Genomic DNA, 16,092 nt, shown 5'->3' on the forward strand with positions numbered 1-16,092 from the left:
TTATTGTACCAACTCATCTTCCTAAAACCTGCTGCTTTGCCCATGCAAGATCAAACAAAAATTTAACTTTAACCCTTACACTGCAGAGCAGTTTCTGCACACATTTTAGGCCTGAAGATTATCAATAACCCTGATAAATTATATATTTTCTAAAAGCAGAGACCCCTGGAGAATTAAACAGTAGTAGTTGCAATGTTTTTTGTCACACAACATTAACGCAATGGTTCATCAAACCCATAATTTTGGTGCACTCCAACACAATATATTAGCCACTTTCTTGTTAAAAAAAAATAAAAGAGGAGGTTGAGTTGAATAAATAGATACCAAACTTTAACCACTTAAAGAGGAAGTAATTGCATAATGTGCAAGTATTTATCACATTATGTGACACTTGCCTGCAACAAGGCCCGCGTTGTCCCTGCTGCCGGGTGCATCCATCTTCACCCGTCTTCTTCCAGGTCTGGGGACTCAGGCTGTATTACCGGCCGAAGCCGCATGACGTCACTCCCGCACGCCAGTCACGGCACAGGGCTCTGAAGAAACAGCACGGGCGGCCGTTTCTTCAGAGGGCATGCGCCGATGACGTAATCGGCTGCATGCACTGTAAATATCTCCTAAATGGTGCAAGTTTAGGAGATATTTACAGCACCTATAGGTAAGCCTTAATATAGGCCTACCTATAGGTAAAAGTCATTAAAGTGTGTTTACAACCACTTTAAGGACTGGAAGGTTTTATCCCCTTAACCACTTAAGCCCCAGCCCTATTTCGGACACTTTTTGTTTACAAGTTAAAACCAGTATTTTTTCCTAGAAAACTACTTAGAACCCCCAAACATTATATATATATATTTTTTTAGCAAAGTCTCTGGAGAATAAAATGTCGGTCATTGCAAAACTTTTTGTCAAGCGGTATTTGCGCAGCGGTCTTTAAAACGCCATTTTTTTGGAAAATAATTGAAAAATCACATTTCACTGCATTTAAAAAATACTAAACAGTAAAGTTAGCCCATTTTTTTTGTATATTGTGAAAGATGATGTCACGCCGAGTAAATAGATACCCAACATGTTACGGTTTAAAATTGCGCCCCCCCGTGGGATGGCGACAAACTACGGTCAATAGAGATCTCAATCTGCGACGCTTTAAATTTATTTAACGGTTACCAGTTTAGAGGTAGAGTGTAGCTCTTTTTTTTTAATTATTGCGCACGCTCTGGCGATCCTGGCGATACCTCACATGTGGGGTTTGAACAGCGATTTGATTCGCGGCTCGACTTGCGTATACGTTTTTTTTTGTGCGTGAGCTAACGGTGACGGGGGGGCGGGGAAATTTTTTTTTTTTTTCCTATTTATTTTTTTTAAACTTTATTACAGGTTTTTAAAAAAAAAAAAAAATCTGATCACTTTTATTGCTGTCACAAGCAATGTAAACATCCCTTGTTACAGCAATATGTGTGACAGGTACACTTTATGGAGGGATCGAGGGTCTAAAAGACCCTAGACCCCTCCACTACACTTCCCTGTATGCAAAACGCCGAAAACGGCATTTTTGCATACAGCCGTTTTTTAAATTTGCCGCCTTTTGCAGCACAGTAATCCGGAAGTGACGCCATGGACGCCGCCTCCGGGTTACGTCATCGGAGCCCCGATCGATGCAGTTTCCGGCATTCATCGGGACTCCATCCAGCCGGCGGACGTGCCGGCTGGGTGCTCGGGGCTCCCGGTGGGACGGGAGCCCCGGGCAAAGCCACGGAAGGCGGCGGGAGGGGGACGTCCCCTCCCGCCCCCCGGGTAACGATCGAGCGGCTCCCGAGCCGCATCGGTCGTTACCGACGGAAAGCCGACCGTCGGCTTCAAACCACGGTACCGGGATGATGCCTCTAGCTAGAGGCATCATCCCGGTATAAACCCGCAAAGTGTACCGACGTATCGGTACGTTACTATGCGGTAAGTGGTTAATGACCAGGCCATTTTTTGTGATACGGCACTGCATTAAATTAACTGACAATTGCTCGGTCGTGCGACGCTGTACCCAAATACAATTGATGTCCTTTTTTTCCCACAAATAGAGATTTCTTTTGGTGGTATTTGATCACCTGTGCGGTTTAATTTTTTGCGCTATAAACAAAAAAGAGCAAGAATTCTGGGGAATAAAAAAAAAGAAAATATTTTTTACTTTCTGCTATAAAACATTCCCAAAAAAAAAAAAAAAATCTACTTTTTTCATCAACTTAAACTTGTAAGGCCCCTTTCACACTTGTGCGACTTCAAAGTGGCGCGTTTTTACCGCGATTTTGTCACGAGTTTGACTGGGCTTATAATGTCTTTTACTCAAAACGCATCAAAATCATGCCAAAAGTAGTGCAGGGACTACTTTGAAGTCGGTGCGACTTCACGTCACACAGATATGAATGGGGCTCATTGGAAATAATGGAGAACGACTTTTCATGCGATTTTGCAGTCCCAAATCGCATGACAAGTCGCACAAACGTGAAAGGGGCCTTATCGCGTCTACAAACTAAGGGATAGATTTAGGTCATTTGTATTTTTTTTTTTTAACTAGTAATGGAGGCGATCTGTGATTTTTAGCGGGTCTTCAGCATTGCGGCATACAGATCAGACACCTGACACTTTTGGGGGGGACCAGTGACATTACTACAGTAATCAGTGCTAAAAATATGCACTGTTACTGTAATAATGACAATGGCAGGTAAGGGGTTAACACCAGGGGCGATTGAAGTGTGCTTTATAACTGTATGGGGGTTGTACTCACTGGATGAACGCAGAGACCGGTGTTCCTAAATAGATCTCTGTATTCATCACTGACAGGACAGCGGTCTGCCTTGATTACATTGGCAAACTGCCGTTCTGTCTCCATGGGGAGCAATCGTTGGTGCCCAGCGAACATTGTGTCCGCCAGACCCGCTAAGTTGGCTCCCCCTCTGGCTAATCAATGCATGTGCATGCCTCTGGTGGTAGGCATGCCTCCACCATTTGTTACAGGAAGCGACGTACAGGTATGTCATTTCACGTAACAGAGCCGACCTCCCGCAGTAAAACTATGGCGGCTGGTCGGCAAGTGGTTAAAACAGTCCACACCTGTGAACTGGCGATAAACTACGGTACCCAAAACTGTCTATAGGCGAAGCTTTAGGCCTTGTTCACATAGTGATTACATCCATGCTCTGTGCTGCTCCACGGTACGGCACGGGGATGTGTGCATCACCAGCAGTTCTATTTATGTCTATTGGGACACAAGCACTGGGTGTTTTCGGGGCCGTGCAGCCACACCGCCACAAATGTCACATTGGGAAACAGCGGCTGTGTCCCAATAGGCATGAACAGAACTGCAGGCACTGGGATGCATGCAACACCTGTGTATCCTCATGCTTTTTTTTCTATTGATTATCTTAATTTTTTTTTAACATATTTTCCCTTAACTTTATTGCTCACTGCGGACTCCCAGCACAGTGACCGAGCTCGCCTTTACTACTAATGGTCGGGTTTGGTTGGTGTCAATGTACAAGCATCTTTGTAAAGTCAAATAAAGACTGTGCTAATTTAACCTGCATGGGAGATGTGCCAGGAAAAAGTATCTGCTGTAATAACAGATCAAGACTAGAGTTTGCCAAATGAACATATAGGCAAAGACCAGGTCTTCCCAAACAATGTGCTGTGGACTGATGAATTAATGATAGAGCTATTTGTCCGCAGTAACAGTAGACATGTTTGCTGCAAACTGAAGGCAGAAATTCAGGAGGAAAACCCTCATACCATCTGTGAAGTATGTTGTAGAAATGGTATAAATTGGGGTTACTTTGTTTCTTCAGGCCCAGGGCAGCCTGAAGTCAAAACCAACTATGAATTCTGCATCATATCAAGGTGTGCTTGATGAGAATGTGAGGTCATCTGTCCAAATGCTGAAGCTGACCAGAAAATGGATCCTTCAACACAAGAACTTCTAGCACACAAGCAGATGGAAAATGAGGGTTATGGCCTGGGCTTACTCAAAACCTTCATTTGAATAACACTGAAATGTTGTGGGGGCATTTGAAAAAGGGGCATTAGAAAAAAATAAACCCACAAACATCTTGCAACTGAAAAATTTTGCATGAAGGAATGGTCAAAAAGTTCCCCAACTCGATGTCAGAGACTGGTGGTGGGAAGTTATTTAAACACCTACAAGAAGTCATTTTGGCTAAAAGGGCAACACTAGCTTACAAGGCCAAATATGAATTTACTTTTTCCAAAGTACACCATTACAACTACTGACTGAAAAGGCAAATTTTCCTTGCGCCCCCCTCCAGTACTCTTACCTGGAGACACTGCTTGAATGAAGATCTAATTCCGGTCTGTGGGTGTACTTGCTTTGACATGACTGTATTTACAACATTTAAATCTTTTAATACTATAATTGTAACAGACAATTAGAGTATTAACCAAAGGCATCCAGCTATCTACAGGCTGCAGTGGGCATTTCAAGCTGCCCCTGTACAGGCTATGTGCAGAACACTGATGTCACAGGTACTTGAACAAAGTAATATCAAGATTTGCAATGGCATTTGCTGCACACAAAGTGGATTTATACCCTCTGTGGCTCTTGAAGATATTTAAATGAAACGTTTTTTTAGGCCTAGTGTTCAGCTTTAAAATGCATATTATGGGAGGATATAGAATAAATTGCTACCCTCAGCTACAGTGTATTTCTGTAATTGTGATCTATTTCTGTGTATAGGAATATACACAGTATCTAATGAAAGTACACCCCTCACATTTTTGTAATTATAATATTTTATAACTCACTACTTTACATTGTAGCAATGTGTCATTTCTTCAGTCTTGTCATATGAAAAGATATAAAATATTTACAAAAATGTGAGGGTGCACTCACTTTTATGAGATACTGTATGTTGTATCCGGATTTGTCTGTGTAGAACCTATGACTAAGCCTCAGAGGTGGGACGAAACATGTAAGTGGACGTGGCTTAACTGACACCTTCAGCCTGAGGCTGCATTTCCTTTTTGGATTAAAGGGGCTGTTTGGGTTGAGCTGCGATCCCCATGTATTGCTCTCTGGATCGGCACACAGACATTGCCAGCACCCTGTGAACCCTGAGGATCTAAGGCATAAGTCAAATCCCTGCTTGGAGTGGCGCCACATGTATGAGGTCGCACTGAACTTGGATGGGTCAGCTGCATTAAAAACCCCAGCATTCTCACTTCACGTGGAACTTCACTGTCCAAATCAACATTGATTATTTTTAATCCTTATGCTGCTAGCATTAGTAAATACACTCACCAGCCACTTTATTAGGTACACCTTGCTGGTACTGGTTTAGACTGATTTGCTTTCGGAACTGCCTTAATTCTTTGTGGCAAAGATTCAACAAGGCGTTGGAAACAATCCTCTGACATTTTGGTCCATATTGACATGTAACCCTCACTCAGTTGCTGCAGATTTGTCAGCTGCACATCCATGATGAAAATCTCCCGTTCCACCACATTCCAAAGGTGCTCTATTGGATTGAGATCTGGTGAGTGTGGTGAGGCCATTGGAGAACAGTGACCTAATTATCATGTTCAAGAAACCAGTGGTGAGATTATTTGAGCTTTGTGACATGGTGCATTATCCTGCTGGAAGGAGCCATCAGAAGATGGGTACACTGTAGACATAAAGGGATGGACATGGTCAGCAACAATACTCCGGTAGGCCGAGGTGTTTAAACGATACTCAATGCGAAGGGTCCCAAAGTGTGCCAAGAAATTATCCCCCACAGCATTACACCACCACCAGCCTGAACCGCTGATACAAGCCAGGATGGATCCATGCTTTCATGTTGTTTATGCCAAATTCTGACCCTACCATCTGAATGTCGCAGCTGAAATTGAGACTCATCATACCAGTCAACGTTTTTCCAATCTTCAATTGTCCAATTTTGTAGAGCCTGTGTGAATGATAGCCTCGGTTTCCTGTTCTTAGCGGACAGGAGTGGCACTTGGTGTGGTCTTCTGCTGCTGTAACCCATCTACTTCAAGGTTCGATTTGTTGTGCATATCTTGGTTGTAACAAGTGGTTATTTGAGTTACTGTTGCATTTCTATTATCTCAAACCAGTCTGCCCATTCTCCTCGGACATCAACACTTAATTTTCCTCCACACACAACACCACTCACTGGATATTTTCTCTTTTTCAGGCCATTCTCTGTGAACCTGAGAGATTATTGTGTGAAAATCCCAGTAGATCAGCAATTTTTGAAATACTCAGACCAGCCCGTCTGGCACCAACCACCATGCCACGATCAAAGTCACTTTGAATCCCCTTTCATCCCCAATTCTGATGCTCGGTTTGAGCTTTAGCAAGTTGTCTTCACTATGTCTAAATGTCTAAATGCATTGAGTTGCTGCCATGTGATTGGCTGATTAGTAATTTGTGTTACCAAGCAATTAAACAGGTGTACCTAATAAAGTGGCCGGTGAGTGCAGATAGGACGGTATATCATATCTTCTTGTTTTAAACTTTTATTTACATTTCTTCAGTTACTTTCTGGTTTCTTGCCTAGGCAAATGATGTCATACTACCCCGGAGTCTTCAGGAGGGGCTGAGAAGAGGAGGGGTTTTCTCTGCTAAGCACACCCTCCTGCCTACATGCTTGAGCTAAGCGCAGATTGAATCCAGGAAGTAAATGCTACATGAATCATTTGCCCTTACCCAACTGCCAGGAAGCTGGGGGGGGGGGGGGGGGGTTGTTTTTCAAAGTAATTACTCAGCAAATTAAAGCATAGAGACATAGATGGATGGGGGAGTTTGCTTTGAATATTAAAAATAAATTAAATTGTGTTTTTGGTTTGTGGTGCTTAGTTACAGTAAAGATCCACTTTTTCCGTTTTCACCATAGCTAATTACTTCTTACCAGTAATGATCGCTACCCCACAAGCCTCACAAAACTATTGGTTGTCCTCAGATTCAAATCCTCCATAGATTGTACTCTCTTTCTAATGCCTCCCTTTTTACTTCCAATGCATAATCTTTACCGCATATACCTGCCCGCAACGTGTATAGGAGGATGTAAGCCCAATAGGTGTGGATAGCCATGGTAAAAGGTGTAAAAAATAAAAAAAAATTAAATGAAAAAAAAAAAAAAACGATATGCTTCAATAACTACACACAAATCTCTGACAATAAAATGAACCTCTAAGCAATCTTTTACAATATATATATATATATATATATATTTTTATCCATACAGCTTTTTTAAACAGAGCGTAAAAAGCATTTAAGAAAATGACATAAAAGCAGGACTGCCCAGCGTGTCAATGGGAAACAGTTTTCACCAAACAATAATGTACTCCTGCCAGATGCTAACTAAACACTTTGAATTCGCAGAGCACAAACGGCAATCTGGTTGCCAGACAAATTGTATTAATGACCAGTTCACAGGATGATGCGAGACCGCAAATATAGGATCTGTGTTACAATAAAGCACTATCACTTTCGCAAATGATCGAAAATGATAGATCATCCCATGGTATTTACAGAGGACAACCTGCCATCTGATAACAGATTTACATTGATGCATGTGCTGTTACATGAGGACACGTGATCTAACACCATTCAGGCCCAGACTGACGGCTGTTAAGACATGGGATAAGTAGCATCTTTATACTTTATTTTTTTTTTTATAAATAGTAGGAAGAGAAAAATGGTGAATTCTAACAATTTATGTTATCAATTTTTTTTTTTTTTTTTTAGGAACAAGTGTTTAAAATGTAAGCTTCAGAAAATGAGTAAAAATTACATACAAATAAGCATTAAATAATGGAAAGCCGGTGAGCAGAGATTATAAATAAATATATATAATTTTTTAAAAATGTATACTTGCATGTATATCTATTGGAGATGATAGATAGATAGATAGATAGATGGATAAAAAGTCAAAGAGAGAAAAAGAAAGAAGAGGGGGGGGGGCTGAAGGAAAGGGGTGCATGCACATGTAAAAATATAACCCAAAACACTATAAAGGAGCAGTATTTCTCTAAGGCTCCATTCACACCTGGGCGTTTTTGAGCGTTTTTCAGCTCCAAAAACGCTCAAAAAAAACGTTCCAAAACACCCAACAAGTAAAACCCCATTCATTTAAATGACCCCTGTTCACATCTGAGCGTTTTGCAAAACGCCTGTAGCTGAAAAAAGTACATGAGCTTCTTTTTGAGCTGATTACCAGCGTTTTTGATAGATGTCAATACCTGCCTCCAAAAACGCCTGAAAAAAATGCCTGAAAATCGCGGTAAAAAAACGCGGTAAAACGCTACGCTCAAGTGTGAATGCAGCCTAACTGTAATTACTCATTATATTAAAATAAACTGGAACCAAAGAAAATAATACACAACAGATTTTTTTTTTTCATACTTTTTGCTACCGTTTAGCAATCAAAGACATTATGAAAGACTCGCGACCAAGAAGTAAACATGAAAACAAAAAAAAAAAATGCTTAGTAGAAAAGATTCATGATAAGCTGCTTTTGGGTTGACTTGCAACCTTAGGGATTATTTTATATTAATTCTATAAGGGGGTTTTCAGAAATGGCGTGGAAAAAAAAATCAACACCTGAATTAAAAATGTAATGATTATTTAAAAAAAAGAAAAAAAAAATATGCAGTATTGTAATGATTTCACATACACGTTTTACACTTACTTTGCATGAAAATTACGGGAAGAAAAAAAACATACACAAGCACAAGATGTTCATAGGCATTATATTATGCTAATTTTCAAAAATAAAAACTGACTTGTACTGTGAATTTTAACACTGATGAAAGCATGTACGCATAATCGCATATTTTTTTTTTTTACCCTCCGTGAAAGTGGAACACAAATTTTGCATGTTTGAAAAGGAGGAGGAAAAAAAAAAAAAAAAAAAAAAAAAGCTTCATCTTAAGGAAAAAAAAAAAAAAAATCTTGTGTTAAATGGAATGGAAACCGGACTAAGTGGTCAAATGACAAGTACATTCATATTCAAGATGTATTATAAATGCATGTACAGTAATTTACGTCTCTCCGAGACCACAAAAGGCTCTTGATAAGCAGGTAATTTGCTAAATGGACTCCTTTATCTGAGTATTCGAAGGGCGTAACAAGAAAAATCTACAGAGGCATTAATGTGACGTAAAGGTCAAGCATTATGACATACCTTTCAAACAGTCCCGCCTAACTTGCTCTGCCAGAAGGAGATTGCAGGAAACATTTTGCATGCTGTAGTCGCTGAAGTGGCTCTTGGCGCTAAAAGAGGCAGACAGTCAAAAAGGCATTACTGACATGCTTCTGATAGGATAATGATCGGTTAAGCTCGAAGGTGAAATTACAAAAACTACTGTTCATATGTTAAAAATATTGCTGGAAAATATCGACCTGGAGACAGCTTTTGTGCTAAACTGTCAATGGTTATAGAATAATTATTTTTCTCCCCCCCCCCCCCTCGTTCTCTCTTTTCTTTTTTTTTTCTTCTTTATGATCTGACAGATGACAAAGTTGAAAATGAGCGACAAAAAGGAAACAAAGTAACGAGATTTTCCTTTTAAACAATCTGCTCAGATTCTGGAACGCTGACATATTAGATGACTAAAATAACCGCATCTGTTATGTCTTTTCAATGTATATCATGTAAGATACCCTCTTGATGCTCATTTACATCATCCTTCACTGTAATTATAAAACAGAAAATGGAGCAGGGATATGGTTTTTTTTTTTTGATGGGTTGGTTACTGCTACTGAAATTGACTGCAGGAATTAACACAGTGTTTTGGACGATTATTTTTCGCATTACAGTCAAGGAGAACCGTATAATCACACAGATCATCAGAAGATAAAAAGAACAAATATATGTCTGATTAAGCATGTTATTTGTGCTTACTAGCTGGACTGAGTGCTGGGGGATTCAGCTCTGCCCTGTCCATGTGCACCTCTTTTTTTTCGTGCTAGTTATAAATTAATCTGAGTAGCCGCTATTTTCTGCCTTATTGTATTTGGTGCCGACACACACTTCAGCTGGTTTAAAGCGGAACTTTACCCATACCGAGCTAATAATTAATGTTCTATAACAAAAGAACATACATTTCACATTAATAAATGAAGCTACCAAAATAAGTGTGCGCTGTAAATTTTCTCCAGCATTGCTCCTGTTTCTTCTTGCTGGTGGCTGCCATTTTGTTTAAGGCCAGAGCAATAATTTTTTATTGGACATTCCCCCCCCCCCCACCCCCTCTCCTTGGTCTCAAAAACTATGTCACTTTTTGTAATAAATGTGTGCATTTTAAAGCGGATTTTTACTGCATCTGAGCACCACAAACACTATATCATTAATTTTTTAATATTCAAAGCAAATTCCCCCATCCATCCATGTCTCCATGCTTTATTTTGGTGAGAAATCACTTTGAAAAACACTCCCCCTAGCATTTCTGCCCATGGCCATCTTGAGTAAGGGCAAATGATTCATGCAGCATTCACTTCCTGCCCTTAGCTCAAGTATACATAAAGAGATTGTGCTTAGCTGAGAAAACCCCTCCTGAAGACTCCTGGGATGTAGGACATCATTTGCCTAGGCAGGAAACCAGGAAGTAACAAACAAAAAAAAAAAAAGGGGGTTTAAAACCAGTAAATATGATACACGTTCCTATCAATTTAGTAATGCTAGCAGGATGAGGATTGAAAATAATCAATGTTAATTGGGAGAGTAAAGCTCCACTTTAATCACAAAAATTGTAAGCCTTGGCTCAGCTAGAGAGGAAGGCAGACAGAAGCTTTACAGCACTGATGTCCACAGGCTGCTGCTGAAAGAGAAAGAAGAGAATACTGGAGATAAGACACTATCCTTGTAAGTTTAAATCTCCTGTCCCTCCCTGGCAGCCAAGTATGTCCTTTCACCTTTGCTTTTCTTTTCTCCCTCCCTAATCTGTGTTCCCTCAGTACAGTCTGTCATTCCTGTTGTTTTCTCTCAGTAGCTGTAAATCTTAAAATAGATGTAAACCCCAATTCATGAAATCTGACCTGGGCACACAGATCTGCAGTGTTTACTTATCGCTCTCCAAAGCCCTAAGTCCCGTGTTTTTCTGCTGCTCTCTTCCTCTGGTATCAGCATGGGCAGCATCACTAGTCCCTTTTCACAATATATATATATATATATATATATATTATATATATATATATATAGACCAACTCTTACAACCCCTAGCCCAAAACCTCCTTTCCTACATTAGGGATGGAGTTTATTTATTGGATTTACTAAGCCATTATAGCTGGGAACCCAACTATATGTCGGCATCGTTGGATGTAAACTCATTATATACCTCTATCCCACATGAGGTAGGAGTCAGAGCAGTGAGACACTTTCTTGCAGAAGATACCACCATCAACCCCAAGCAAGCCAAATTCATTATAGAGGCCACAGAAATCGGTCTTACCAGGAATTATTTTGAATTCAATGGAGACTTACCTTCAAGTAACTGGCACAGCTAATCGGGGCAAATTTTGCCCCAAGCTATGCCAACCTTACAATGGGGCTCTGGGAAGCCAATAACATCTGGCTTAACAATCCCTTTGCTGAACGTCATCTTTTACGCTAGGTATATAGATGACATTATGGTCATCTGGGATGGCACAGAGCCCGCTTTCACCCAGTTTGTACAGCATTGTAACAATTCATATAATCTATGCTTCACCTCAGTATGTCATCCCAAGGAATTGGCCTTCTTAGATCTTCTACTTTACCACCTAGATGGCCAAATACTAACAAAAAATTACACCAAGCCTACTCACCGGTAATTCCTTTTTACATTTTCAAAGCGGTCATCACCCCAGGTGGGTATCCAATATACCCAAAAGTCAATTCTGCAGCTTAAGGAGAAATTGCACCAGACAGCAGGACTACTTGGAACAAAGTGCCCTCCTGATTAAAAAATTTGAGGAAAAGGGCTACCCCTTCACCCCTCATTTTACAGGCACACTCCCACTATTTATCACAGTACCTTTCAAACACACCCCTGCCTCCTCCGTTCCCCCTACTCCCACATCACAACCCATTCGCTTCACTACACAGTTCCATGCCAAACACAAGAAAATGGAACAAATTATTACTAAACTAACTAAACGTTGGTCCATTCTGTTAGAGGACCCACATTTCAAACCTACCATTTCCAATAATCCCAAGGTCTCCTACAGCAAAGTTACCCAAACCCCATGTCTCACCCCACTCATAGGAATGTTTCAATGTCATAAAGCACTCTGCCTCACCTGTCCCCACATCAATCATGGACAGAAAGAATTTACGAAAAAAGGGAAAACCTACCCTATCAAACAATTTTACAATTGCTCATCTGAATTCGTCATTTACTGCCTTTCATGTCCCTGTGGCCAATTCTATGTAGGCAGAACCCCTCAGAACTCTCAGAAAGCGATTTGGAGAACATTGCCGCCTGGGAGAGGGTGGCAAAAACAAGTCCAGACACTTTGCTGAGCACCACGACAAGTCTTCTTCAGGCCTTTAGGATGTGGGTTGTTGAGTCCATTCTAGATACTCTACATAGTACTGGGTGTTTTAAACGACTCTGCCGTAGGGAGACATACTGAATCTATTCCCTCAACAAGCCCACACCCAGGGGCCGGAATGAAGAAATTGAAGTCAACATTCTCCTCTAATTTGACACATCCCAACTGGTAAACACCCCCTCCCCATGTGTTCAATTATACTGGTTTGTTTTGGGCTCTGACCCTGCCTCCTTAACAATGGTTGATTATTTTCCATCCAGGTATAGCATATATTCTGAGGAGGACCCTTAAGGTCTCCATTCCTTTACTTGCACACATATCCAAGACTTCACAAGTAAGTACATAACATAATATAATACATAATATAGAGCTTAATAGTTGTACATAGTTTTCAGATATCTCCTAACTAATGGAACAGACCCCCAAATTAATTTATTTTCCATATCCAGGCCCCTTTCTCTTCCCCTCCCCTTCTTCAGTGATCTCATCACATTAGACCATACTCCCTAACTTCATCCCTTACAGTCTTTGAAGAAACCTCCTTTTTTTTGTTTTCATAAACGCTACATTCCCACATATGTGCACATTCATTCACCAATCCTACTACATTATCCCTCCCATTCGGGGAGGGCCACTATACAATAAACCCTTATACTTCATTGCTATCTCTTTTTAAATCTAGCTTATGACATTCACACACATCTGTGTGTGGGTATGTGACGTTGCATACATAGATACGCATGTGTGCACAATATGCCATCACACATTATCCATCCCCTTTCCCCCCCTCCCTCTCTTTATGTGTAGCATGCACAAGTATGTGTATATATGTATATGTGCACACGAGTGTTTATGTATATATGTATGTGTGTATACAATTTTACTATATACACAAATGTATCACATACACACACATATATATATATATATATATACACACACATACATACATTTTTTTTACATATTTTTTATCACCTAATTTCATTTATTTTATACTTATTATCTTTATTCTTATTATTTTTCCTTATATCTCCATTTTTATTGTTATCTCCATTTCTTCTTTTTTATTTCTATCCCCCCCCCCCACCCATCTCCATTCTTTAGATCATTTAGATCCTCATTTTTATCCTCAATTTCATTCATCTTTGACTCAACACAAGCAACATACCATGTATACACATATCTACATAAGGTTTGTTAGCCTTTTGCCTAGCCATCTTTTGACCCACACCAGCCTCGGTAGCCAGTTTAGAGAAGCCCTCATCCAACATGGCCCCTGTACGGCCTGAAGAAGGAGCGCATGCTCCACAACGCGCTGTTTGTCCGTCACGCCACGACCAGGAAGTGACATCACGGGCCCCAGTTGGACGAGCCACAGCTTCCAGTGGACCCGGGAAGCCCCTGGATTATACCAGGACGTACTCTGCCAAACAGAACCTGATGCTGGACATCGTCCTCTAGGACCCCCCTGGATTACGCAAGTGAAAGAACCATCTCCTATCTATATATGCCTATTTTTACCCACGTTTGGGAGTACTTTAAATCTACATTTATTAAAGTAGTTTTTACTGCTACACTTAGTAGGTGCTTGTGGATTCTCCTCTCTGGTATCAGCATGATAACTTCTGACAAGTTTTCCGACACAGGAGATAAAAGCAGCTGGAAATTTGTGTCGGGTGGGTGCATAGAGATAGATTAGCAGAGAGCTGGACTATTAACAGCACAGCTCTGCATGTTTCTTCCTTCCTCTGCCTATGTGGAGGAGTAGTGTGCGCCTTTTCTCCAATCAGCTATCACCCAGTGTATGCCAAGACTCCACACCCAGTGCTAGAACAGGAAGAAAAGATTCTAACATGAAGTTCACTTTCTAAACAGTGTAGAAAGCTGAAGACAGCAGATATACATGTAAAACGTATGTAGGGAGATTTGTTTCATCATGTGCATCATCTGAGGCTGTTCACTTCACTGGGTATATGTGAGGGTTTACATCCACTTTAAGGCTGTCAGCAGGACGGCCTCTAGTGAATCACTAATTATCAGCAGTGCCGAGAATACAGAACAATTGAGCATGTGCAGAGCAGGGTGAGACAGAGTATGTACTGTTTAAAACTCAGTAAGACACTTAAATTTTAATGTTTTACAAAGCTAGGGACCAGGCCATAGTGATCAATCAGAACTTAATTTTCTTACTTACTAAACTTAATTTTTTACTAACTTATTGTCACTAACTTACTGTCACTAAAGTGCACAAAGACCAACAAATGTTTATTTTCTCTTTTTTGATCTATTTAATATATTATTGAATGTGTTTTGTTATATTTGGTCAATGAGTACAAAAATGCACTAGCTGATCGTGCCAGAAACCTTGTCAGATGGAAATTTTTTGTACATACTGTCCGTGCTGCGCTTTTAACAGGTACCTTGTTCCCGGTTCTCCCATTGGACTACCAAGCACCTTCCCCCATGATATGGAAATTAGGGGAGAAGGGAAGTTTTCTGTAATCAGAATATACTTCATTGTCCTAGGGTGATAACACTCCACCTAAGTATTACCACTGCCACTCCTCTTATCCAATCCCTCCTGCCACTCATCCCATCCCAGGAACACAAAGTCCATCCCTTCACCCCTGTCAGAACGATAATCGGCGGGTAACAGTGGACATCCAGTGCCCGACACCTGCAGATTCGCTTCTGCTGTGATTAATCACTTCAGAAGCAGCTTGCCCCCAGCAGGAAAAAGTGCAGAATTACACACACACACACATATATATATATATATATATATATATATATATATGTATGTGTGTGTGCACAGGAGATCCACCATGTAGCAGTAAATATGCTTTGGGGCGGTAGTGAAGCAGTTAATTAAATAGTTAGAAACTCAAGTGTGAATTGCCACCATCCCTTAAATTACAAATTTAAAGAAAGAAATTTCTCCTCTGAAGTGGGATTATAAGGGCAATTAGAAAAAAAAAGTAAAATAATTCACATTTATTAGAAAAACCAGATAAAAACAGGACCTCCATTGTGTCCACATTGACATGTAGAATCAAAATAAACATGATCATAGATGCAGCAATACATAGGATTGATCACCCCTAGGAGCACAAAAGCCCCTAGTACAATAATAGTAGGACAATGAGATGGAAAGTTTTAGGCTGGTTCCTACAGGGCTTTAGTTCAGAAAAAACTGAATAATTCCGTATATATATATATTTTTGTACATATCATATGCACTTTTTCTCAATTTGGGTAGTATCTTACTCCCTATCTTTCTTTCTTCTTCTGTGTAGGCCTTTGAAACCCTTGTCACTAAATCACTCTCTATATGTCCTCCATTTTGGATTCATGGGATACACAATAGGTCACCCTTTGGACGTATTGTAATCGCTTTGAGGTGTATATGTTCTATAGCGCTGCTGTTCTTTATAGCGTTGCTATGTATTACTGTATACCTTATCTATTGCTGTCTTGTTCCACTTTACTCACGTCATCGCCCTCCCTTATCCCCCATGGCACCAGTTTCATGGTTTTTCATAAATTTTTTAATTGCA

The 16,092-nt window shown here is 40.3% G+C and overlaps 1 protein-coding gene across 1 annotated transcript in view; it reads right to left on the reverse strand.

The window, feature by feature from the left end:
• LRPPRC (leucine rich pentatricopeptide repeat containing) overlaps nucleotides 1-16,092 on the reverse strand; it is a 402,453-nt gene that overhangs the window by 48,452 nt on the left and 337,909 nt on the right. Inside the window, exon 31 of the mRNA XM_082250995.1 lies at nucleotides 9,186-9,274. Within this exon, the coding sequence (XP_082107121.1) occupies nucleotides 9,186-9,274 (89 nt within the window). The remainder of the gene's footprint in view (nucleotides 1-9,185; nucleotides 9,275-16,092) is intronic.

This window comes from Pelophylax lessonae, assembly GCF_965119305.1.
Source record: "Pelophylax lessonae genome assembly, chromosome: 3".
Lineage (NCBI taxonomy): Eukaryota > Metazoa > Chordata > Amphibia > Anura > Ranidae > Pelophylax > Pelophylax lessonae.